This window comes from Phoenix dactylifera, chromosome 8, assembly GCF_051530095.1.
Source record: "Phoenix dactylifera cultivar Ajwa chromosome 8, Ajwa_hap1_PhDact_Kaust_v1.1, whole genome shotgun sequence".
In the NCBI taxonomy this organism is placed as follows: Eukaryota; Viridiplantae; Streptophyta; class Magnoliopsida; order Arecales; family Arecaceae; genus Phoenix; species Phoenix dactylifera.
Window position 1 is genome coordinate 7,591,415 of NC_143197.1, and position 23,825 is coordinate 7,615,239.

The 23,825-nt window shown below is 48.4% G+C and overlaps 1 protein-coding gene across 3 annotated transcripts; it reads left to right on the plus strand.

Moving 5' to 3' along the window:
• The first annotated feature begins 497 nt into the window (after positions 1 to 497).
• TPR5 (Tetratricopeptide repeat (TPR)-like superfamily protein) lies at positions 498 to 23,580 on the plus strand. Of its 3 annotated transcripts, none has more exons than XR_603106.6 (11): positions 498 to 718; positions 1,002 to 1,100; positions 3,007 to 3,228; positions 3,329 to 3,453; positions 4,050 to 4,171; positions 4,278 to 4,360; positions 5,467 to 5,625; positions 21,677 to 21,862; positions 21,958 to 22,052; positions 22,185 to 22,250; positions 23,199 to 23,580. XR_603106.6 is itself a non-coding variant. In XM_008782894.6 (11 exons), the coding sequence occupies exons 1-11, from the start codon at positions 677 to 679 to the stop codon at positions 23,300 to 23,302; spliced, it is 1,335 nt and encodes a 444-aa protein (XP_008781116.3). In that variant the 5' UTR covers positions 498 to 676; the 3' UTR covers positions 23,303 to 23,580. The 3 variants fall into 3 exon arrangements, 2 of the variants coding, with proteins under 2 accessions (XP_008781116.3, XP_088558778.2); XM_008782894.6 differs by having other exon boundaries at positions 22,153 to 22,250; XM_088702652.2 differs by having other exon boundaries at positions 21,725 to 21,862; positions 22,153 to 22,250.
• Positions 23,581 to 23,825: the final 245 nt, after the last annotated feature.

A 23,825-nucleotide genomic window follows, 5' to 3' on the forward strand; every position in this document is an offset into this window, starting at 1 on the left:
GAATTATCGCCTTGTGTGCCAGACATATCTACTGGCAGGCAAATAGGACTGCGGACTGGATGGTCTTCTACATGGCGGAGCACTCTAGTAAATTTTCAGTTAGGGACCGCTTCTTAAGAGTATAAAGGAGTGAATGTCGTCAAGTAATAAAAAGCTGCTTTTCGAGTCTCAGACGGAGAAGAGAAGAGGGAAGCATAATATTTAATACAAAGCGGTTGGAAGGTTGGGAATATTGTAGGCCAATTTTGCATCCGCTTCGGTTTCCCTCCGTGATATTTTATTTTCTAATTTTGCTGAATTTATTCATACTAGATCAGTGTAACTTGTCCGTCCTAAAAAAAAAAAAAAACTTTCCAGAGTCCTTGGCAGTTCAAACTGGAACTAAATCACAGGCCATCCGTGTAAATTAAATACTCCATAAGTAAATGGGCCCATTGTTTTGGAATTGTTACAGTGGGCCTCCATTTTTTATGGCTCGGCTTCTATTGCCCTACTCTGCGGCCCAAGACTCACTGTCCTGTGAGGCGGTGCCACCGTGTGAAGAAATCCCGGCTCGGCGTCACCCGGCGCCACCAAAAAAAGCCCCTCTTCGTGGAAGAATCGAGAGAGCGCTCGACTGGAACTCGTTTTACCTTCTTCTCGTCTTCCCTCTTCATATGCTTTCTGGGTGGAATCCATGGCGGGGGTTTCTGGAAAGCCCGACCGGGATCGCTCTCTGGTAAACCCTACTCCCCTACCCTATATCTTCTTCATATGGATGATTGCGTTCTTCTTCTACTCCGGGTTTCGCGCATGGTTTCCTGTTAGTTTGGATAACTCTTGCATTTTTGATGACAAATATCATGGTTTTTTGGTTAAAAAAGAAAGAAAGATTGCATTGAGATTGTGATTGAGGTTTAGCGAGCACAGCAAACATTGAAATATCATGTAGTGGATTATGGAATTAAAGAACGGTTTCCAAAAAGATTTCTTTTTTGATTTTTTTTTTTAATAATGAGCAGGAGTTTCAAGGATTCCTGAATGACCTAGAAGGGTGGGATTACTTGCTTAAGGATAAAGGTGGGAAAATGAAGGGTCAATCCCATGAAAGCAACAAACCGGTAAGTTGATTACGATGTCTTTTATTTTTCCTTTGATTCTTCTTATGCTTTGATTTCAATTACAATGTGCAGCTAGCAACTGTTTCTTCTGCTGTATCATGTTTAATTGAAACTACCAAACCGAGGAGAGTTATCACGATTGTTACGACGTTCTTACTAAAATTGAAGCTACACTATATATGTGATTATTTATTTATTTATTTATTTTAACTATACATCAAGAAATGGTGATGCATCGGCTTAAATATGTCAAATAAAAAATAAGTTTCTTTTATTGAAATCGTTTTCAGGACGACCTTGATTTTTTGAGATTGATACCTATAACTGGGAGATAAGAATGCACATTTTCATAGCATCTTGTAAGAAAATTAGTGTCCCGACAGAACAACCAAATTATGCCATGCATAGGATTTGATTGTGCTGCACTATGGTTTGCCTGGTTGGGCATCAAATTTAAGGCCAAACCATAGCTTGGGCAATGCCTGGTTAATTGATCCACAAGAAACCATTTTCTGGGTTTGTTTTATTAACACTCCAAATCTTAGCTACCTTCCTTCATAAAGAAGAGATTGACTGTAAATACTTTTTCCTTTTGTTAGATCAAAAGATACTTTACATATATTTTATGGAGACATGAATCATAGCAGTGGTGAGCACATGCATCTAATACCAGCTAAGGTCTAGATAAGAGATAAGAAGTCTGCATTGCTGCTGGGATTCTTTCATGCCTATGTATCTTAGAAGCAAGAGTAGCTTTTATTTCTCTTGCTGATGGTTAAGTTCCTCTGAACACTGCATGGTGTAATTGACCACCATTTTTTGGTTGGTTTCCCCCCAGAAGGAGGTGACCCAAGGTAGCATTCTCTAAACGTTTTTGCTACACAAACAACTCTATCTAGTTTTTCTTTATTTGTCTCCTCATTTGCCCCTATTGCAATGATAGAAACTTGTCAACATCAATATATCCTCGAACTACTAAGACCAATGTAAAACACTGAACATGTGTGGTTCCTGAAAAATGCCTATGACATGTTTAGTTTCTTTGTAAAATTAATTACTTTCAAAAGCAGCAAGGTATGTGGTGCTTATTAAGCTTATGGATCTATATTGCCATTAGTTGGCATTGATTACCAATCATCCTAAACTTTATTTTCATTGAATACTATCGTTTTATTTACATCCATTATTTTGATCTTATCCTCATCTCTTCTAACCGATGAACCAAAATCAGCAGCTTCACCATAGACATATCTTTTTTCACATCATAAGTAATTTATAGTGGTAAAAGTAGTGTTGAATATTAAAAATGTTCGTGTTTTAATGCATTGACATATTGACCTAGTATAGTACTATCGATTCAAGAGGTCATAATTTGATAGCATGATAAGTTATGTATGAGTCCTCAGACTCAGCTTTACACATACTGGCTTGAAGTTTCCTTTTTGCAGAGAACTCTGGAATGTAACTGCAAATGATGGCATGTCCACTTGTTTTACTATGTTATTCTTGTTTTGTTCTTTTATGCTGAAATGAATATATTTTATATAATATTATTTTTATCTGATATTGCATTCTTACATTTGTAAGTATAATTGAGTAGTTGATACTTGAGGGCTTTCAATCTTTTTTGTGTTCTCAAGAATACAATCTTGTTGAGCTGTGCTGCTTGTATGTTGTCTGTGCATGTTGTTTGAATTAGGAAAAAGAAAAACTTTGACTTTGTTCTGATAAAAAAGCTGAACTAATTTGAATATAGTACTGTTTATACAAAATAGATTCAATTTCTTTGAGCATTACATCTTCCAAAATTTTAAATGGGAGACTGTCATTATACTATCTGAATAATATAATGTGCGGTATCTGGTTTAAGTTTATGTTTGAAATAATGCAATGCTTCTTTTTGAAGGGATCCTTGAGGAATGCTGGAAAGGTCAATGAAGATAAGGGACCTTTGAAAAAGGTTCCTGCAGTTGAAGTTAAAAGTAAAACTAATGTTGTTTCAGAAGGTTCTTCTAGAAAAATTGATGAACGATACAACTATTTGAAATACTCAGATGCAATGAGCCGTATGCGTAGCAGCTTCTACAGCGAGGAAAAATTGCCTGATGCGGCTTCAGAAAAAGAGCTTGTAGGCATAAAAACTCTGATTATCTCTTGTTATATTCTCCATTCTATGATATAGCTACATTATCTGAATCAAAACTGATTACTTCTATTCCTGCTTGCAGGGCAATGAGTATTTTAAGCAAAAAAAGTTCCCTGAAGCAATTGAGTGTTACTCAAGAAGCATTGCTTTATCCCCCACATCAGTTGCTTTTGCAAATAGAGCTATGGCATATCTCAAACTGAAAAGGCAAGTTTTTGTTTGAGCCTGATGTTTAGAACTGGCATATTACCTTTTGGCTCTGGAATCATGATGTACTTGATCCTTGTCTCTATAGGGGGGGAGTTCTTGTATATTGAGAAAAAATATTTTCCTTTCCATACAAAAAAATTTCCTCTGTTTCCTAGTAACTACTCATTGATAAAGCATTTCATTTCGGAACTTTTTCTTGAGGCAATTATCATATTGGCTTTTTAGTTATCTGTGTTGACCAGAACATACAGCTTATCTCAGGGTTTCTGGAATTTTTTGTGGCATGATGAGCTGGCTTTTTCGTGTTCTTTGAGAAGTTAGGCTGATAATAATTTGTTTTCTTACAGTGGATAATGGCCATCTTACTGTGAATAGACATGAGTTACAACTCCTTGGGTAATGATCAGGACTAAATAATCCAAGGAACAGGATTGTGACTTATCATCATGTATATATGACTGTATAATTCCTCGGGGAAGATACATTCAGCTGGGTTTTATTTAAGTTCCTCCTGCCAATGAGAATATAGATCTAATTATGTCCTTGTGGTTTGGTTTCTGACTGCCTTTGAATCCTTTAAATGTGTCAATTAGATTTGAAGAGGCTGAGAACGACTGCACTGAGGCCTTAAATTTAGATGATCGCTATGTTAAAGCATACTCACGTCGAGCTACAGCCAGGAAGGAACTTGGAAAACTTAAAGCATCCATGGAAGGTATCATGGATTCACACTTAATCTCTCAATATGTGAAGCCCAATTTATGCAAATAAAATTCCATCATCTTGCTTGGTGGCAAATGACATCCAAATTTTGATCACAGATTCTGAGTTTGCTATGAGACTAGAGCCTAATAATCAAGAGCTCAAGAAGCAGTATACTGAGACAAAGGCATTGTATGAGAAGGTGAGTGTTTTTTGTTTAATTGTAACTCTACAATTTTGATATTTTTCTTCAAGACCTGTTGAATCATGCTGAACTAGCCAATCTGGGGCATACCAAGCCAGACCGGTCAATTACTTGCCCGGTTCTTTCCATCAGTTCGTAACGGAAGCTCTGCCGCACTTCATGCTCCTATGGAGGGAGAAGGGAGAAGGAGAGAGAGGAAAAGAGAGAGAGAAGAAGGGAGAGGGAGAGGGAGAGGGAGGATGGGAGGGAGAGAGAGGGAGAGGGATATGGAGAGAGAGGTAGAGAGAGGGCTCGAAAGCCCTCATTGATGAGTTGCCATTGTTTTGTTTCGAAATAGGGAGTCCCTATTCTTTTTTTGCCGATTTCGAATTGAAATCGGCAAATGGTTAACTGACTTTGAGTCCTCTCTCTCTCGGCCTCTCCCTCCCTCCCTCCCTCTCTTTCTTTTCCTCTCTCTCCTTCTACCTCCCCCCTCCCTCGTCGGCTCTCACTGTGTTGGTACATCCTGAAATGGCGAGGTATGGATTTGTACTGTGCCGAACCAATTGCCGGCTGGTCCCCCCTCCGTTATCGGTTCGGTGAACCTAATTTTCTTATTTGGTATATGGAACTATATCCATGAAATGTTTTATGCACTTGTATCTCCCTGAATAATTTAACCATGATAAGTCTTTCTGTCATGTGGCATGTGTTCCTTTTTTAGCAGCATCTAATGCATATATGAAAAATACGGGGTGGTCTTGCCCGAGTTCTTAAATATTTAGGTGCTAGATATTTAGATTTAAATCAAATTGAGTTGTAACAAGCTTGTAAGATCGGTTGATCTCTTTAGCAAAGTACAATTTGTAGTCAATCTAGAGATAAGAAGACCTTGTCATTTGTTTATAATTGGGCTTCCAATGCACACTTGCTTGCACACGTCCTGCACTCTTAGCATCACATTTGCATGCAAGCACACAAACACACACATTCACATGGATACATGCATATTTACATAACTAAAGAGGTTTCTCCCAATTGTATCCATATGCCTTGTTTATTTATCTTCTAGGAATTTGCAAAGTTTTTTTCTTGGCATGACCAATTTAAGTTTACTGAAACAGGAAATTGATAAGAAAATTTCTGGACCCTTAAAAAAATCTTTTCAAGGAATTGAAGGAGTGAGTAATTCAGAGATGGGAACAAAAAATGCTCGTGGTGATCATTTAGTCTCGAGTAATTCTCAAAATGCAGCAGCGACTGCGCATGGAGCGCAAAGTAAGGTACAAAGAACATAATCTGGATTTTTCTTTTAATGATTGTTTGATGCTGATGGCTTTATCATCTGTAAATGGAGAAATGCAATTCATGAACTGCATGTAGTATTGCCAATGTATCAAATGGGAGTTACGTGGTTAAAGTATATGTATTAGTGGTGCCTTCTCACCCTCATAGATCAAGTTTACATGCAAGTAAGGTGTCCTGCTACCGGTATATCTTACTGATGTAGGACAGCCTTTATTAGGGAAAATTCAGGGATGCTTAATGGGTTATTTTGGACTAAAAGGGTAGGAAAATCGTGTAAAAAGCTAAGGTTTATGTTGGGACATGGATATGGAGCGATTTGGGTGCAAAATACAGGCAAAGAGATGAAGTTTTGGGGGCTTATATGAGCTGGTAGAAAAACAGGAATGAAAATTTGTTTGTTTTGTCAAATCGAAGGCTAATTGATGGATGAGTGGCTACTGGTTTTGTTGCTTTTGGTTGGTAGGGTTTTGTGGGGATGGAATCAAAATCTGAATTTGAGATTTTAGGATGCTGTAATTAAAGGAAAAGAAGAAGAAAAGAGAGATTTTTTAGGCATCACACCTAGAATCTTGTAGGCATCACACCTAGGGTTAAAATTGCATCACACAACTCCAAAATAAAGCATAATTGCTTAAAATAAATCTGAAATTTTAACTGCCTTCTGATAATGAGAGATTACATCCCTATTTACAAAGTTCTAATACTCCTATTAGGACTTGGACTCCAAATAACAAATCTGTAATTTTGACTAATAAAACCTGTTGGGGGAAGAACCCCAAGCCATACATTCACGGAGGCGCTCGGCCGAAGAGCACCAGCCGGAAAGTTGCTCGGCGAAAGAGTGCCGAATGGAGAGCTGCTCGGCCAAAGATCGCCGACCAGAAAGCTGCTCGGTCAAAGGATGCCGACCAGGAAGGCGCTCGACTAGAAGGCGCCGACCGGAGTGCGCGCCAAGAGGTGCCCAACCAAAATAAGCTGCTCGGTTAGAAAGTGCCGACCAGAGACAGCGCCGAGGCGCTCTGCTAGAAGGTGCTCGCCTAAAGGGCGCCGACCAGGAGTACTCGAAGCAGCCCCGCCACAGGGCGCCCCATTGGGCGACCAGCTCGGCTCGGCACCCTTGCCGAGTCGATGCCTTAACCAAATGTTCAACCCCTGCCTAAAGTCCAAGGGATTTGACAACTCCTACGGCTTGCGACCCGCCACTATCTCCAAGCCATCAAGGCATAAGATCTCCGCAGGCGTTCGGCACGACCCGCCATTATTGCATGAGACTCCCTCAAGTCTCCGATGCACTCAGGCATTTAATGAACACGGCCCAAGACGATCTCCGGATCACTGAACCATCAGAGCGTATGGCTCTACCTGGCCACCGGTTCATTCGGTAATAAATGCACTTACCATCTACAGACCCCAGGCCCGCTACGGCCGGCGGTTCAACCACTCCAACATGTCCGATCGACCGTGACAACTCCCTGATTCCGGTCTGATCCGGTCCCGTTCTCCATTACGCCATTAATGGGCTAAATCGTGCCCAATTATTACAAAACAGGACAAACCTCCTGTCACCTCCCAGGTAACCAAAATTCTCCTATAAAAGGAAACCTGGGGGGAAAAGGGAGGAAGGGGAACAAAAAACGAAAACAGATCCCCGGGACTGAACCCGCCGGGAAGCACAGACACAATTGAGGACATCATCCTCTTCGTCTTCTTTATCTTATCCAAATGTTCCTGCTGTCTTCTCCATATACTCTCTTCCCTGCTCTCTCCATATACTTGGCCCCTCTGACTTAGGCATCGGAGGGCCGGCGCCGGGGAGCCCGGCCACCGGTTTTCCTTGCAGGACTTGCACACCCCCCGCGGCGGAGGACGCAGTCAGCCGGCGCACCGCCGTCCGCCTCCCGCAGCAGCGGAGCTCCTCCTTCCCCGGCTTCACAGCGGCCCCCGGGTCCAATTTCCAGCAACAGTTAGCGCTAGAGGAAGGGCCCGAGTTCGCTACCATGAAGCTAAGAAGCAAAGGGGCTTCCAACGCCTCTCGACGTCCTCCACCAAGCCCAGAATGTTCCGTTCGAAACTCACCACCTCCGGTTGAGCCAGCACCTCAAGTTCAACCGGAACAATTTGATGCCCTGGTGCAGCAAGTGCAGGCGTTGGCTACCGCCGTCCAAAGCTTGCAACCCAGGGGCATCCCAGCAGCACCGCCTCCCCCGGCTCCAGTTCAACCGGAGCCCCCTACAAGCGGGCTTCCTCTTCGAGGTCAGGACCCTCAAGTCCAGGCCTCCCTCTGGAGAGAGCATCCAGTCAGAGATCACGGAGGCTGGCCACAGCCTTCAGAAGCTGAGTCGGTTCCAGGGCAACCTGCACCCGGAGGAACCGCTGTAGCGATCCTCCAGAATGATGAACTCGACAAGAAGGTCGAGAAGTTGGAGCGCCAAATTCAGGCACTCCACGGGAGAAAATCAGGACGTGATAACGACTTCGAGTTCACTACGAAGTCTCCCTTCTCCCCGGAGATCGAAGATGAACCGGTCCCACCACGGTTCAAGATGCCCCAGGTGGAGCCCTACAACGGCAAGGCTGATCCCCTGGACCACCTGGAGAGTTACCGGGTCTTAATGGCCCTACAAGGAGCCTCGGAGGCCATGATGTGCAAAGCTTTCCCGGCGACACTCCGAGGGCCAGCCCGGCTTTGGTTTACCGGGCTGAAGCCGAGTACTGTCTCTTCCTTTGAGCAACTCGGCAGACAATTTGCTGGCAACTTCGCCGCTAGCCAGCCCCAACGGCGGACATCCGACTCCCTCCTTGACATCAAACAAAAGGAGGGAGAATCCTTCAAGGAGTACTTGGACCGGTTCACCGCCGCAACATGGGAGGTCCGGGAGCTTGACCAGTCAATCGCCATGTCAGCATTGAAGACTGGAGCCCGGTCCTACAGATTCCTCTTCTCGATCGAGAAGAATTTCCCCACGGACCTCACCGAAATGTTCGCTCGGGCGCGGAAGTATGCCAAGGCAGAAGAGGCCGTGGCAGTTAGGCGGGGCGGAACTGAGCAGAACCCCAAGAAAAGACGCCGCGAGGTGCGCGGCCGATCCAGAAGCCCGTCTCCACGACGAGCTAAGAATCCGCCCCGCCCGAAGAGTCCACCCCGGTTGAGAGGACCGCCGCAGCAGAGGTCACTCCGCCCGAGGTTCCCACTGCAGGCCCGTGCACCTGAAGGGAGGTATGAAAAGTATACTCCCCTCAATGCTCCTCGGGCTGAAATCCTCATGGAGATTGAGAATCGGGATTGCATCCGGCTCCCCCCTCCAAAGCCAGACACCAGAATCCGGCGTGATCTCCGGAAGTATTGCCGTTTTCACCGGGATCACGGCCATGATACCGAGGATTGTTATCAGCTCCGAAATGAGATCGAAGCACTCATTCGCCGAGGGGTGCTCGATCGGTTTGTGCAAGGCCGGCGTGAAGGGAAGAAGCCAGCCGAAGGAGCAGCACAGCCTGAAGGTTCCAATGCCAACAGGCCCATCGCCGGCGTCATCAACACTATCCGAGGAGGGACCTCGGCTGGGGAAGCCTCAGGGGAAGAAGCCTCCTCGAAGCGCCCGCGCACCTCTGAAGCTATCTCCTTCTCAGATGACGATCTAGAAGGAGTCGAAACTCCCCATGATGATGCCATGGTCATCTCCATGATCATAAATAAATTTGATGTAAAACGCATCCTGGTTGATAATGGAAGCTCGGCGAATGTTTTGTATTTTGATGCTTATTGTAAAATGGGGATGACAAAAGAACAGCTACGGAGGATGAATGCTCCGTTAGTTGGATTCACTGGGGATTCAGTCCCAGTAGAGGGCGAGATCGACCTTCTGGTCACAGCCGGGCTCGCCCTCGGTTTACAACGCCATTCTTGGAAGGCCAGGACTTAACGCCCTCCGAGCAGCGGTCTCAACTCACCACCTGCTGATGCGATTCCCCACCAGCCAGGGAATCGGTGAAGTCCGAGGGGACCAAATGGTGGCAAGACGATGCTACCTGGCGACCCACGAGGCAACGCGACCCTCCGAAGTGCCTGCCCCGCGACCGACCAGCCCTCAGCCGAGGTTCTGGAGGCACGGGTCGACCCTCAGAAAGAGCGGGTAGAGCCCGGTGAGTTATTAACTCAGGTTCCTCTACGTGAGAACTCTCCTGAGCTAACCGTGCAGGTCGGCTCCGGCCTTGACGAGCACGCGAGGGGTCGCCTCGTCAACTTCCTGCGAGACAACATGGATGTTTTCGCATGGTCGCCTGCAGACATGCCGGAGATTGATCCAGAGATCATGGTCCACCGGCTCCAAGTAAAGCCCACCAGCAAGCCCGTGCGGCAGAAGAAACGAGGCGCCGCCCCTGAACGACAGCAAGCAGCAGCCGAGGAGGTCAGCAAACTCCTTGAAGCTGGATTCATCCGGGAGATAGCTTACCCGGAGTGGCTCGCCAATGCGGTCCTCGTCAAGAAGGCCAACGGGAAGTGGCGTATGTGCGTGGACTACACCGATCTGAATAAAGCCTGTCCAAAGGACAGTTTTCCACTTCCCAGCATCGACCAGCTCGTGGACTCCACTTCGGGTCACGAGCTACTGGCATTCATGGACGCCTTCTCCGGATACAACCAGATCCGCATGGCGCCAGAAGATGAGGAGAAGACAGCCTTCATCACCAATGGGGGAACCTACTGCTACAAAGTGATGCCATTCGGTCTAAAAGATGCCGGGGCGACTTATCAAAGGCTGGTCAGCCGGATCTTCAAAGACCAAATAGGCCGAAACATGGAGGTCTACGTGGATGACATGCTGGTGAAAAGCAAGGCGGCGCAAGACCACATAGCCGACCTCAACGAAGCATTCTCCATACTCCGAAAGTACCAGATGAAACTCAATCCAGCTAAATGTGCATTCGGGGTCACCTCCGGCAAATTCCTCGGCTTCGTCATTACACAACGAGGAATCGAGGCCAATCCAGAGAAGATCCGAGCCCTCCAAAGGATGACGCCTCCCAGGACGGTCAAGGAGGTACAGCGGCTCGCGGGCCGAGTGGCAGCCCTCGGGAGGTTTATCTCCCGCTCAGCCGAGCGCTGCCTTCCATTCTTTGCAGCCCTCAAGAAGCCGAAGAACTTTTTGTGGTCGGACGAGTGCCAGCAATCTTTTGAAGAGCTTAAGCACCTGCTGGCTTCCCCTCCCCTACTCACGAAGCCTCAACAGGGTGAGCTCCTCTACTTGTATTTAGCTATCTCCCCTGTAGCAGTAAGCTCGGTCCTGGTCCGAGAGGAGGGGAAACTTCAGAAACCGGTGTATTACACCAGCCGGGTCTTAAGGGATGCTGAGACCCGATACTCCAAGCTTGAGAAGACCGCCTATGCTTTGGTCATCTCAGCTCGGAGGCTCCGACCCTACTTCCAAGCTCACACAGTGGCTGTGCTGACTGACCAGCCGATCAAGCAGATCCTGCAGAGATCAGATCGTGCGGGTCGGATCACTAAATGGGCCATTGAGCTCGGGAAATTCGACATTGAATACCGGCCCAGACAGGCGATCAAAGCACAAGCACTCGCAGACTTTATAGCCGAGTGCACCATACCAGATGAGGTCGAGCCTGAACCCGAGCCACCGCTGGAGCGGACCCCGAGTTTTACATGGGCTCTACATGTCGATGGCTCTTCAAACTCGGGGGGTAGTGGAGCAGGATTTATTCTTACCAGCCCGGAGGGGGTGGTCGCCGAGCAGGCCCTGCGCCTCGAGTTTCCTGCTTCCAATAACATGGCGGAGTATGAAGCGCTCGTCGCCGGGCTTAAGCTAGCCAAAGAGCTAGGAGTGAAGGACTTGAAGGCCTTCAGTGATTCTCAGCTCGTCGTCAACCAAATTGTGGGCGACTTCGGAGCCAGAGACCCGACCATGCAGAAGTATCTCCAGAAGGTACGGGATCTCGCCTCGACCTTGGACTCTTTCCACATTCAACATATTGCCAGGTCGGAGAATCTCAGGGCCGACCAGCTATCAAAGCTGGCGTCCTCTCGCATGAGCGAGCTTCCCAAAGAGGCAGTCCTGGAATATCTCCAAAAGCCCAGCACAGACGAGCCCGAGCAGACCCTCTGCACCGAGCTCGAGCCAAGCTGGATGGATGGACTCATCAGCTATCTGCAAGACGAAACCCTCCCTGCTGATGTACGAGAGGCTCGCCGAATCAAGCGCCTCGCCACCCGATACGTACTATACGAGGGAAAGCTCTATCGGAAATCATTCACCTCTCCCCTTCTCAGATGCCTTCGCCCAATGGAAGCTAATTATGCCCTGCGCGAAGTCCACGAAGGAATTTGTGGAAACCATCTGGGAGGACGAGCCTTGGCCCATAAAATTCTGCGCCAAGGATACTATTGGCCGACACTCCAGAAGGATGCTATGGATTTCGTCCAAAGATGCGACCGGTGCCAAAGGAACGCCAATATTCAGCGCCGGCCCTCGGCTCCTTTGACTTCTATCAGCTCCCCTTGGCCTTTTGCCCAGTGGGGAATTGACATCCTCGGGCCATTTCCTCTGGCCACCGGGCAAAGGAAGTTCCTGGTCGTCTCCATCGACTACTTCACTAAGTGGGTGGAAGCTGAGCCCCTCGCCCGGATCACCGAGCAGAAGATGCGGGATTTCGTTTGGAAGTCCATCATTTGCAGATTTGGGCTCCCCCGCATCCTTATCTCTGACAACGGTCGCCAGTTCGACAACATCCATTTCAGAGAGTTCTGCTCCGAGCTTGGCATTGACCACCGCTTCACCTCGGTCGCGCATCCTCAGACAAACGGAGAAACCGAGGTAACAAATCGTACTATTTTGCAGGGTCTCAAAACCAGGCTCGACAAATCCAAAGGACAATGGGTCGAAGACCTATACAATGTCCTGTGGGCTTACCGGACTACGTTCCGCGTCCCCACCGGCGAGACTCCCTTCAACCTGACATATGGGACGGAGGCCGTCATTCCACTAGAGATTGGGCTCCCCTCTCCAAGAGTCGAGCACCACGATGCTAGCTCCAACTCTTCGCAGCTCAGAGGCAACCTCGACCTGATCGAGGAAACAAGGGAGGTCGCCCGAGTGCGTATGGCGAGGTACCAACAAAAGACAGCTCAGTACTACAACGCCAGGGTCAAAGTCAAATCTTTCAGACCAGGGGACCTTGTCCTAAGAAGAGCTGAAACCTCCCGACCAACTGAGCGAGGGAAGCTGGCCCCGAATTGGGAGGGACCATACCGAGTCACGCGCATTCGCCGACCCGGAGCTTATCAATTGGAGTCTCTAGATGGGGCTCCCATTCCGCGGAGCTGGAGCTCTGAAAATCTCCGCGTGTACCACCAGTAGAACCCTAAGGGGTCCCTCATTATTCAACCATTAAATTTCATTCTATGAATTTCACTCTATGAATTTCATTTCACGATAAACTGATGGTTTGCGAACTTATTCCGAGCTCACCAATTTTCTTGATTATATCATGGCATCAGGTTTATTCTTCTTTCCTAACCGCGGTTGGGATGCCCTGATACCTCGGGATGATGGAGTACCTGCGTGGACTCCCTAAAGATGTCCATGAGTTTATGGTGCGCTCTCCATCAACGAGCTCGACTCATTCTCCTACCCTGGCCACGGTCAGGATGCCCCGAGACGTCGGGATGCCCCGGTTACCGGGAAGCTCGAGGCGTCGAGACATTAGCGGTCCTCTCTAATCGGTTATTGAGTAGCGGTCCTCTCTGACCGGACGAGCTCGGCTCGTGCTCCATCGACTGAGTAGCGGTCATCTCTGACCGGACGAGCTCGGCTCGTGCTCCATCGATTATTGAGTAGCGGTCCTCTCTGACCGGACGAGCTCGGCTCGTGCTCCATCAACTGAGTAGCGGTCCTCTCTGACCGGACGAGCTCGGCTCGTGCTCCATCGATTATTGAGTAGCGGTCCTCTCTGACCGGACGAGCTCGGCTCGTGCTCCTACCCCGACCTCGGCCGGGATGCCTCGAGACGACGAGATGCCCCGGTTCATCGGGATGCCCCGATACGTTGGGATGTTCTTTATTGGCCAAACGAGCTCGGCTCATTCTTTACCAGCTTCAACCAACGAGCTCGGCTCGTTCCTTCATCGATGGATTTCTCTGCCGACGCATACGGTACAAGGTACCCATTTACTTAATGTTTTTACATTATCTATTCTGGATTTCTCTGCTGACGTCCTCGAAGAACGGAGTCCGAGCAGAGAAGCGTCTTCAGTCGCCTCGGCGCAAGGACGCATACGGTACAAGGTACCCATTTACTTAATGTTTTTACATTATCTATTCTGGATTTCTCTGCCGACGTCCTCGAAGAACGGAGTCCGAGCAGAGAAGCGTCTTCAGTCGCCTCGGCGCAAGGACGCATACGGTACAAGGTACCCATTTTCTTAATGTTTTTACATTATCTATTCTGGATTTCTCTGCCGACGTCCTCGAAGAACGGAGTCCGAGCAGAGAAGCGTCTTCAGTCGCCTCGGCGCAAGGACGCATACGGTACAAGGTACCCATTTCCTTAATGTTTTTACATTATCTATTCTGGATTTCTCTGCCGACGTCCTCGAAGAACGGAGTCCGAGCAGAGAAGCGTCTTCAGTCGCCTCGGCGCAAGGACGCGTACGGTACAAGGTACCCATTTCCTTAATGTTTTTACATTATCTATTCTGGATTTCTCTGCCGACGTCCTCGAAGAACGGAGTCCGAGCAGAGAAGCGTCTTCAGTCGCCTCGGCGCAAGGACGCGTACGGTACAAGGTACCCATTTCCTTAATGTTTTTACATTATCTATTCTGGATTTCTCTGCCGACGTCCTCGAAGAACGGAGTCCGAGCAGAGAAGCGTCTTCAGTCGCCTCGGCGCAAGGACGCGTACGGTACAAGGTACCCATTTACTTAATGTTTTTACATTATCTATTCTGGATTTCTCTGCCGACGTCCTCGAAGAACGGAGTCCGAGCAGAGAAGCGTCTTCAGTCGCCTCGGCGCAAGGACGCATACGGTACAAGGTACCCATTTACTTAATGTTTTTACATTATCTATTCTGGATTTCTCTACCGACGTCCTCGAAGAACGGAGTCCGAGCAGAGAAGCATCTTCAGTCGCCTCGGCGCAAGGACGCATACGGTACAAGGTACCCATTTCCTTAATGTTTTTACATTATCTATTCTGGATTTCTCTGCCGACGTCCTCGAAGAACGGAGTCCGAGCAGAGAAGCGTCTTCAGTCGCCTCGGCGCAAGGACGCATACGGTACAAGGTACCCATTTACTTAATGTTTTTACATTATCTATTCTGGATTTCTCTGCCGACGTCCTCGAAGAACGGAGTCCGAGCAGAGAAGCGTCTTCAGTCGCCTCGGCGCAAGGACGCATACGGTACAAGGTACCCATTTTCTTAATGTTTTTACATTATCTATTCTGGATTTCTCTGCCGACGTCCTCGAAGAACGGAGTCCGAGCAGAGAAGCGTCTTCAGTCGCCTCGGCGCAAGGACGCGTACGGTACAAGGTACCCATTTACTTAATGTTTTTACATTATCTATTCTGGATTTCTCTGCCGACGTCCTCGAAGAACGGAGTCCGTGCAGAGAAGCGTCTTCAGTCGCCTCGGCGCAAGGACGCGTACGGTACAAGGTACCCATTTCCTTAATGTTTTTACATTATCTATTCTGGATTTCTCTGCCGACGTCCTCGAAGAACGGAGTCCGAGCAGAGAAGCGTCTTCAGTCGCTTCGGCGCAAGGACGCGTACGGTACAAGGTACCCATTTCCTTAATGTTTTTACATTATCTATTCTGGATTTCTCTGCCGACGTCCTCGAAGAACGGAGTCCGAGCAGAGAAGCGTCTTCAGTCGCCTCGGCGCAAGGACGCATACGGTACAAGGTACCCATTTACTTAATGTTTTTACATTATCTATTCTGGATTTCTCTGCCGACGTCCTCGAAGAACGGAGTCCGAGCAGAGAAGCGTCTTCAGTCGCCTCGGCGCAAGGACGCATACGGTACAAGGTACCCATTTTCTTAATGTTTTTACATTATCTATTCTGGATTTCTCTGCTGACGTCCTCGAAGAACGGAGTCCGAGCAGAGAAGCGTCTTCAGTCGCCTCGGCGCAAGGACGCATACGGTACAAGGTACCCATTTACTTAATGTTTTTACATTATCTATTCTGGATTTCTCTGCCGACGTCCTCGAAGAACGGAGTCCGAGCAGAGAAGCGTCTTCAGTCGCCTCGGCGCAAGGACGCATACGGTACAAGGTACCCATTTCCTTAATGTTTTTACATTATCTATTCTGGATTTCTCTGCCGACGTCCTCGAAGAACGGAGTCCGAGCAGAGAAGCGTCTTCAGTCGCCTCGGCGCAAGGACGCATACGGTACAAGGTACCCATTTCCTTAATATTTTTACATTATCTATTCTGGATTTCTCTGCCGACGTCCTCGAAAAACGGAGTCCGAGCAGAGAAGCGTCTTCAGTCGCCTCGGCGCAAGGACGCATACGGTACAAGGTACCCATTTACTTAATGTTTTTACATTAATGTTTTTACATTATCTATTCTGGATTTCTCTGCCGACGTCCTCGAAGAACGGAGTCCGAGCAGAGAAGCGTCTTCAGTCGCCTCGGCGCAAGGACGCATACGGTACAAGGTACCCATTTACTTAATGTTTTTTACATTATCTATTCCGCTTCTGGATTTCTCTGCCGACGTCCTCGAAGAACGGAGTCCGAGCAGAGAAGCGTCTTCAGTCGCCTCGGCGCAAGGACGCATATGGTACAAGGTACCCATTCATTTAATGCTTCTACATTGTCTTGGATTTTTCTCTGCCGATGTCCTCAAAGAACGGACGTCGAGCAGTGGAGCGTCTTCAATCGCCTCGGCGAAGGAGTGCTCATGACATCAGCATATCATTACACTAAGTCCGGTGAATTCCCGTCACGAGTTGACGAGCATTCGACCCATTCGTTGGAAACGAATCTGGTCCGCCCCGGCAATGCGAGGGTCGAAGTTCACTAATTACGCAAAAATTTGAGGTCCTAGAGACCGCCTTAGGGCTCGGTCGTATTCTGGACTGAGCTCGGAAAGACTTTCCGAGCCCAAATCCTTGGCATAAGCACAAGCGTTGCTATACCACTGGTTGAAGGACCGAGCAATGGAGCTCGGCAAGCCAAACTTAAACTCAAACCCTGTGGCGGGAAAAGCTGAGGCCCTAGAGCCCATATCCTCGGAACCTAAAGCGGATCCGAGTAGGAAAACTTGGACTACGACAGACGAGTTTCCAGAAAAGAAATGTATATTCATTTCAAAAAGGCCCGTAGGCTAAGTACAAAATTTGGGTTTGGCCCTTACAAGTACGGGAGGCCATCCCGACTTTACAAAACGAAACAAAAATTACATTAAGGCCCGGGCCCGACCACTTCGGCTTCGGCAGTATCGGGAGCGGCGGGCTCAACAGTCGGGACCTCCTCGGCCTCGGCAGCGATAGGAGTAGCCTCGGGGGCGGCTTCGGTCGCCTCGGCCTCCGGAGTCTCTGCCTCCGCATCCGGCCCTTCGACCCCTGCTCCCGGTTGGAGCAGGTTCACATCGAAATCCGGGAGAAGCCGCCGCAACTGGTTACGGAAGTCCCGGAAGCCTTGGATTAGCCCGTTCACGCCCTCCTCTTCTAGGAGGTCGCGGAACTCCGCCGATTCGCGGAAGAGCGCCACCGCGCTCTGAGCTTGCTCCCGAGCTTCGAGCTCCCGAGCCTCGTGGTAGGTGGCCTTCTTCTCGATGGTTTTTATTTCCCGCTCAAGCTCCGAATGTCGGAGGCGGGCACTCTCCACCTCCTGCTCGCGGGAGGCCAGCGCTTGCTCGACTCCGGCCAATCGAGCCTCAGCGGCGCGCAGCTCGGATCTCGCCAACGTATGCGCGCCCTTTTCCTCATCGAGCTCGGCGGTAAGAGCTCGAATTCTTCCCTCAGATGCTCCGACCTTTTCTTGGAGCACCTGTCGTTCGGCCTCGGAGGCCTGGTACTTCGCCTCGCTGGCCGTGTACCTCCTCTGGGCCTCGTCGTACCCACGCTGGCACCTCCGGGCCTTCTCCCGGTATTCTTGGACTAGGTGCATCAGCATCTCCGTCTCGTGCAAATGCTGTAAAAGAGACGAAAAGTATTAAGGCGCCACTGGTAGAAAATCTATACGGATTACACAAGTGGAAGATTTTACTTACCCGGACGGCGTTGCAGCGAGTGTAGTCCATGAAAGCATTATAGCTCATGGACTGCATCATTGCCCGGTCAGCTGGGAGCAGCGCGACCCGGAATACCTCCAGTGCTACTCGAGGGTTCTCGAGGGCTGAATCTCCCTCGAACACCGACCAGGTGGGTGCAAGGGGCACCCGTCCCCCCGAGCCCGATGGGCCCGAAAGGCCAGCATCGGCTGGCCTAGGTAGAGCCGACCCCGAAGCTCCCTGATTGCCCCCCGGTTCGGAGCTAGGGGGCTGGGGTCGGACGAGCGGCCGATCTGACCGCCGCACAACTATAGCGGGGCGTGCAAGCACGAGACCCGCTGAACTCCTCCCCTGGTCGGCAACTGGAGCGTCCTGCCGACCAGGGACCTGTGCCAAGGGCGTCGGGCATGGGGGCGCCATCGGGGCTCCTCTGGAGCCCGAGCCCCCGGAGCCCGCGCCCTCTCTCCGATCAGCCTCAGGGCACGCGGGCTGAGAAGGCCCCGCCTCGGAGTTGGCGGGGCGAGAAGGCCCCGCCTCGGGATGCGCGGGGCGGGAAGGACCCGCCTCGGCCACCACTGCAGCCGAGGGAGTCGAGGTTGCCGAGACCTTCTGCTTCTTCCTCGGCTCCGCAGGCTCCCCCGAGAGCTCAGCTGCCCTCTTCTGGAAGCGGGCGTAAAGGACTTCGCTCTTGGTCACCATTTTTGCGATGTCTGCAAAGATAAGCAAAATTAGAACATTAGAACAATAAGGAAATAAGAAGTTGCTGTAACTATCCTTACCCTGAGGACGTGCCGAGCTCAAGCCCACGTTCACCAGGGCGTCCTCGCTAATGAGGCCGTTCAGCAAAATCCCGTCCCCAAGGCTGCGGATGGTATCGAAGATCTCCTGCTCACGCGGAGAAAGCCGGGGGAGCCTGTTGATGGATTTAAGTTGGGCCGGCCTCCACCTGGGGTCAAACCCCCAGGACCGTTCAGAGCCCAGGAAGAAGAATTTCTCCTTCCAACCATGAATGGATGAGGGGGCACCATGAAAAAGTGGCCGACCCACCCGGAGGGCGATGTAGAGCCACTTCCCGTCTCCCGGGTTCGACTTGAAAATAAAAAGTCGCCGGAAGACGTTGACAGAGGTAGGAATTCCCTGTAGTAAACACAGTGACAGGAAACCCATCACTGTCCTCCAAGCGTTTGGAGTAAGTTGCGCCGGAACCAACTGGCATACCGCCAGCAACTCATTCACAAAGCTGTGGAGAGGAAATCGGAGGCCGGCCCAGAGTGACTCCGAGTGCACTCCGATCCGGCCTACCGGAGGATCGGTTACCCGATCCCTTCGCCTGGCGGGTTCCAAACGGAACCCGTGAAGAGGGAAAAACCACTCTTCGGTCATCTCGACCTCCAGGACACTCATGGTGGATACTACTTCGCTAGGCAAAGAACCCATTACAAGAGAGGGAAATCAAAAAGAAGGGGGACCTGGGAAAGATACCGGAGAAAAGGGACTTCGGTCTGAGGAAGGCTGGGAGAATAGGAAGCTGGAAGCAGAAAACAATAGAGAGAGAACAGGGGACCGGGGGAGAGTTTATATAGACCTCCCCAACGGCCTGGATCAGCAAAGAAAGCGCTGCATCTTGGTTAGATGATAACACGTGTCGGCCTAAAAGATAGAACGACGCATTTAATTAGGGCTAGCGCTTCGAACGTCGAAGCGCCCCATCGGATCGTGCGGAAAGGCGTCCGCCATCGAAGATCGTGCGGCCCCATCATGAGCCCACGACGCGAGGACGCTTCGCAAAAGGTGTCCCAATAATGAGGCTCTTCGGGAAAGAAGAGACGCCGCCTATTAAAGGCACCTCGAAGCGTTCGATAACTCAAAACGCGCAGTAAATCAAAATTTTCGGAATTCGTAATGACCCAATTAAAGCTACTTCCCGCGCTCCAGCTGATGGCCAACTGGAACTCGGAAGTCGGGGGGTAGTGTTGGGGGAAGAACCCCAAGCCATACATTCACGGAGGCGCTCGGCCGAAGAGCACCAGCCGGAAAGTTGCTCGGCGAAAGAGTGCCGAACGGAGAGCTGCTCGGCCAAAGATCGCCTACCAGAAAGCTGCTCGGCCAAAGGATGCCGACCAGGAAGGCGCTCGACTAGAAGGCGCCGACCGGAGTGCGCGCCAAGAGGTGCCCAACCAAAATAAGCTGCTCGGTTAGAAAGTGCCGACCAGAGACAGCGCCGAGGCGCTCTGCTAGAAGGTGCTCGCCTAAAGGGCGCCGACCAGGAGTACTCGAAGCAGCCCCGCCACAGGGCGCCCCATTGGGCGACCAGCTCGGCTCGGCACCCTTGCCAAGCCGATGCCTTAACCAAATGTTCAACCCCCGCCTAAAGTCCAAGGAACTTGACAACTCCTACGGCTTGCGACCCGCCACTATCTCCAAGCCATCAAGGCATAAGATCTCCGCAGGCGTTCGGCACGACCCGCCATTAATGCATGAGACTCCCTCAAGTCTCCGATGCACTCAGGCATTTAATGAACACGGCCCAAGACGATCTCCGGATCACTGAACCATCAGAGTGTATGGCTCTACCTGGCCACCGGTTCATTCGGTAATAAATGCACTTATCATCTACAGACCCCAGGCCCGCTACGGCCGGCGGTTCAACCACTCCAACATGTCCGATCGACCGTGACAACTCCCTGATTCCGGTCTGATCCGGTCCCGTTCTCCATTACGCCATTAATGGGCTAAATCGTGCCCAATTATTACAAAACAGGACAAACCTCCTGTCACCTCCCAGGTAACCAAAATCCTCCTATAAAAGGAAACCTGGGGGGAAAAGGGAGGAAGGGGAACAAAAAACGAAAACAGATCCCCGGGACTGAACCCGCCGGGAAGCACAGACACAATTGAGGACATCATCCTCTTCGTCTTCTTTATCTTATCCAAATGTTCCTGCTGTCTTCTCCATATACTCTCTTCCCTGCTCTCTCCATATACTTGGCCCCTCTGACTTAGGCATCGGAGGGCCGGCGCCGGGGAGCCCGGCCACCGGTTTTCCTTGCAGGACTTGCACACCCCCTGCGGCGGAGGACGCAGTCAGCCGGCGCACCGCCGTCCGCCTCCCGCAGCAGCGGAGCTCCTCCTTCCCCGGCTTCACGGCGGCCCCCGGGTCCAATTTCCAGCAACAAAACCTAATTAAAGACCATAAATAAAATTCCAAAACATAAATAGACCTAACATATGACCTATGAACCATATGGCAACCTATGTCCAGAAAATATGGAAAATTACAAAAATACCTCTGACTCTAAAAACTTAAGAAAATATTAACAAAATTGAACCAGCATTATAGTACTGCTGATTTTAAGATTCTATAATGACTAATTGACCCTAAGCAAGAACCCAAGGAGACTCTACATCATCCAACACATTCCAAATCAAGGCGTGAGCATTTGAACCAATGCTACCCAGCTTCTATGCCTCAAGTTCTCCAAGTGCATGGCATGAATATTAGTGATCTCCCCTGGTACTCCATTCTCTGCTACCTCCTATCTCTGTGCATACACCTGCTGCTAGCCTGATGTACTCCTTTCTCCTTTGTCTAATATGTTCTTACACCTTCCTCTGTAACCTCTCCACTTGCTTTACTCTATCTATCCCATTCCTCCTCACCCCCTACTTCTTTATCTCCTCGTCATTGGTTGCACTGTGATTTGCATGATTTTTATAAATTTCTCTTTAAAATAGTTCTGAACTTGTCTTATGTTCTGGTAACATTATACAACTCAAACAGAAAGATCAAGATGTTGGCCGCAAACATGTGCTGAAAGCATCAATGCAGGATCTTGCATCTCGCGCTGCTTCTCGAGTGATGGCCACTGCTGGAAAAAGTATTGCAGCACCAAAGACTGCTTATGAGTTTGAGGTTTCGTGGAGGGCACTTTCTGATGATTGTGCTCTGCAAACTCAGTTGCTGAAGGTTTATCTTTTTCCTATTTGCATTCCATTTAGGGACCTCATTTAAGATACTGATGTTTGTTTATGCTATTTCCTATTATTGATTTCTATGATTAGTCAATCCCACCACCGGCTCTACCACAGATATTTAAAAATGCACTATCTGTTCCAATTCTGATTGATATCATCAAGTGCACCACCACATTTTTCAAGTAAGTATATTCTTTCTTAATGTTTTTTTCCTTCTGCGGTGTTGTAAACATCTAATACTTGTCTATTCATTAATTATTAAATTTGTGTATATGATTCTAGGGAAGACACTGAATTGGCTGTTAACATTTTAGATAATTTGGCCAAAGTTCCTCGATTTGACATGATGGTCATGTGCCTTTCATCTGCGGATCGTTCTGGTAATTATCCCACCAGCCTCTTCCTTTCCAATGTTAGGTATCATGACATGTGTTAAACTTAATGATCCTAGCTTTATGTTGCCTCTCTTGATAATGTTTTAATTCTTCTACTGCCAAGAAACTAACATGCCAAGATAGCCTGAAACTCGAGTAATATTTGATTGCATGCTTATCTCAAGGCAATTTGTGCGTCCATGGAAATGGTTAAACTTAATAGTCATTACCTTTTATGTAGTGTGCTGTTGTTTCCTCTGTCCGCTATACTGTTGATGTCCGGTCATGATACTTCAGACTATGCAAATCATCCTAGAGATGGTTCAATTCATGCTTCAGACCTTATTCATTTTTTGGGATTGAGTCTTCAATGCTTTAGAACTTTTGATTATTCACAAAAAAAAGCCATTGATTCTTGATTCATGAAATAGATAAGCAGACTGTTCTCCGAGTGTTAATATAATGCTGACAAAAAGGTGTAGCTTTAGTTTAGGAGAACCATAGTTTGTTTTGAAACAAGCATTTTTGAGAGTCCTACTTAGAAATAAAACCCAATAGCCATCCACCAAGATGGTGGAGCTTATCACTGTTAGAGTTTGGCAAGTTTATAACTACCAGAACTTGCATCTGGTGAAGCTAACCCACAATTACAATCTTTATGCCTGGTGATTGCACTGTAACTCTTAAAAGAGCTAATAGACATAAAATCTAGACAGATGTATTTAGCACATTCTTGTAATTTATGAGAGTCATGGTGTGACCACTGCATTCTGTGATATTCAAAGTGAAAAAGTTAAGTATGTCTTATGTAGTTTCTATTGCTTTTTGATGATGTGATAGAAGCATCTTTCTCTGCCTGAAGCATAACCACAAATGAAAACTGAGCATATCTTAATGTTGGTGAGTTCCACATGAAAGACATTGAGGCTAACAGTTGCCTGTTGCTTCTGACAGAACTCCAGCAGATATGGGAGGAAGTATTCTCTAGCAAGGACATTGCAGCGAATTACATCGAAACACTCAGTCGACTTCGTTCGAGATACTGCAATGGAAAATGACAGGATGACATACTTGGATCAAATGTTTGGCCTGAAGAGAAGTGATTCTATGAGTTTGTGCCAATAGAATCCAATTCGAAAGGAAGAAATGGCATGCGGATACTTGTTAATGCTATATTGTTTTATTGAGAGGGTCAATGTTGTATTCTTCAATTTGCATGCGAAGTCTTTCTCTTGAATCAACAATGCTCCTTTGTTTAATCTATCATTCTTAACCATGTTGTATAGTATTCCTGTCATGTGCTGATATAATGAAAGACTTTATGCATGCAACCCTACATTACATCCAATATTATATCTACATTCCCGGCTTGTCTGATCCTTGCACACAAATCCCATAAAAAGATATTTTATTTCACCCACAAAATAAAAAAAAAGAAATTTTCCTTGTGTATAACCTCGGATGTGCAAGGTAATAGATAACTGTGTGGACGAAACGCGGGGTGAGAAAATTGCAGTCTGATTTATCTGGTTGCCTAAGGTTAAATCAATATTATGCAGATGGTTATCAGGCAGAATCTTC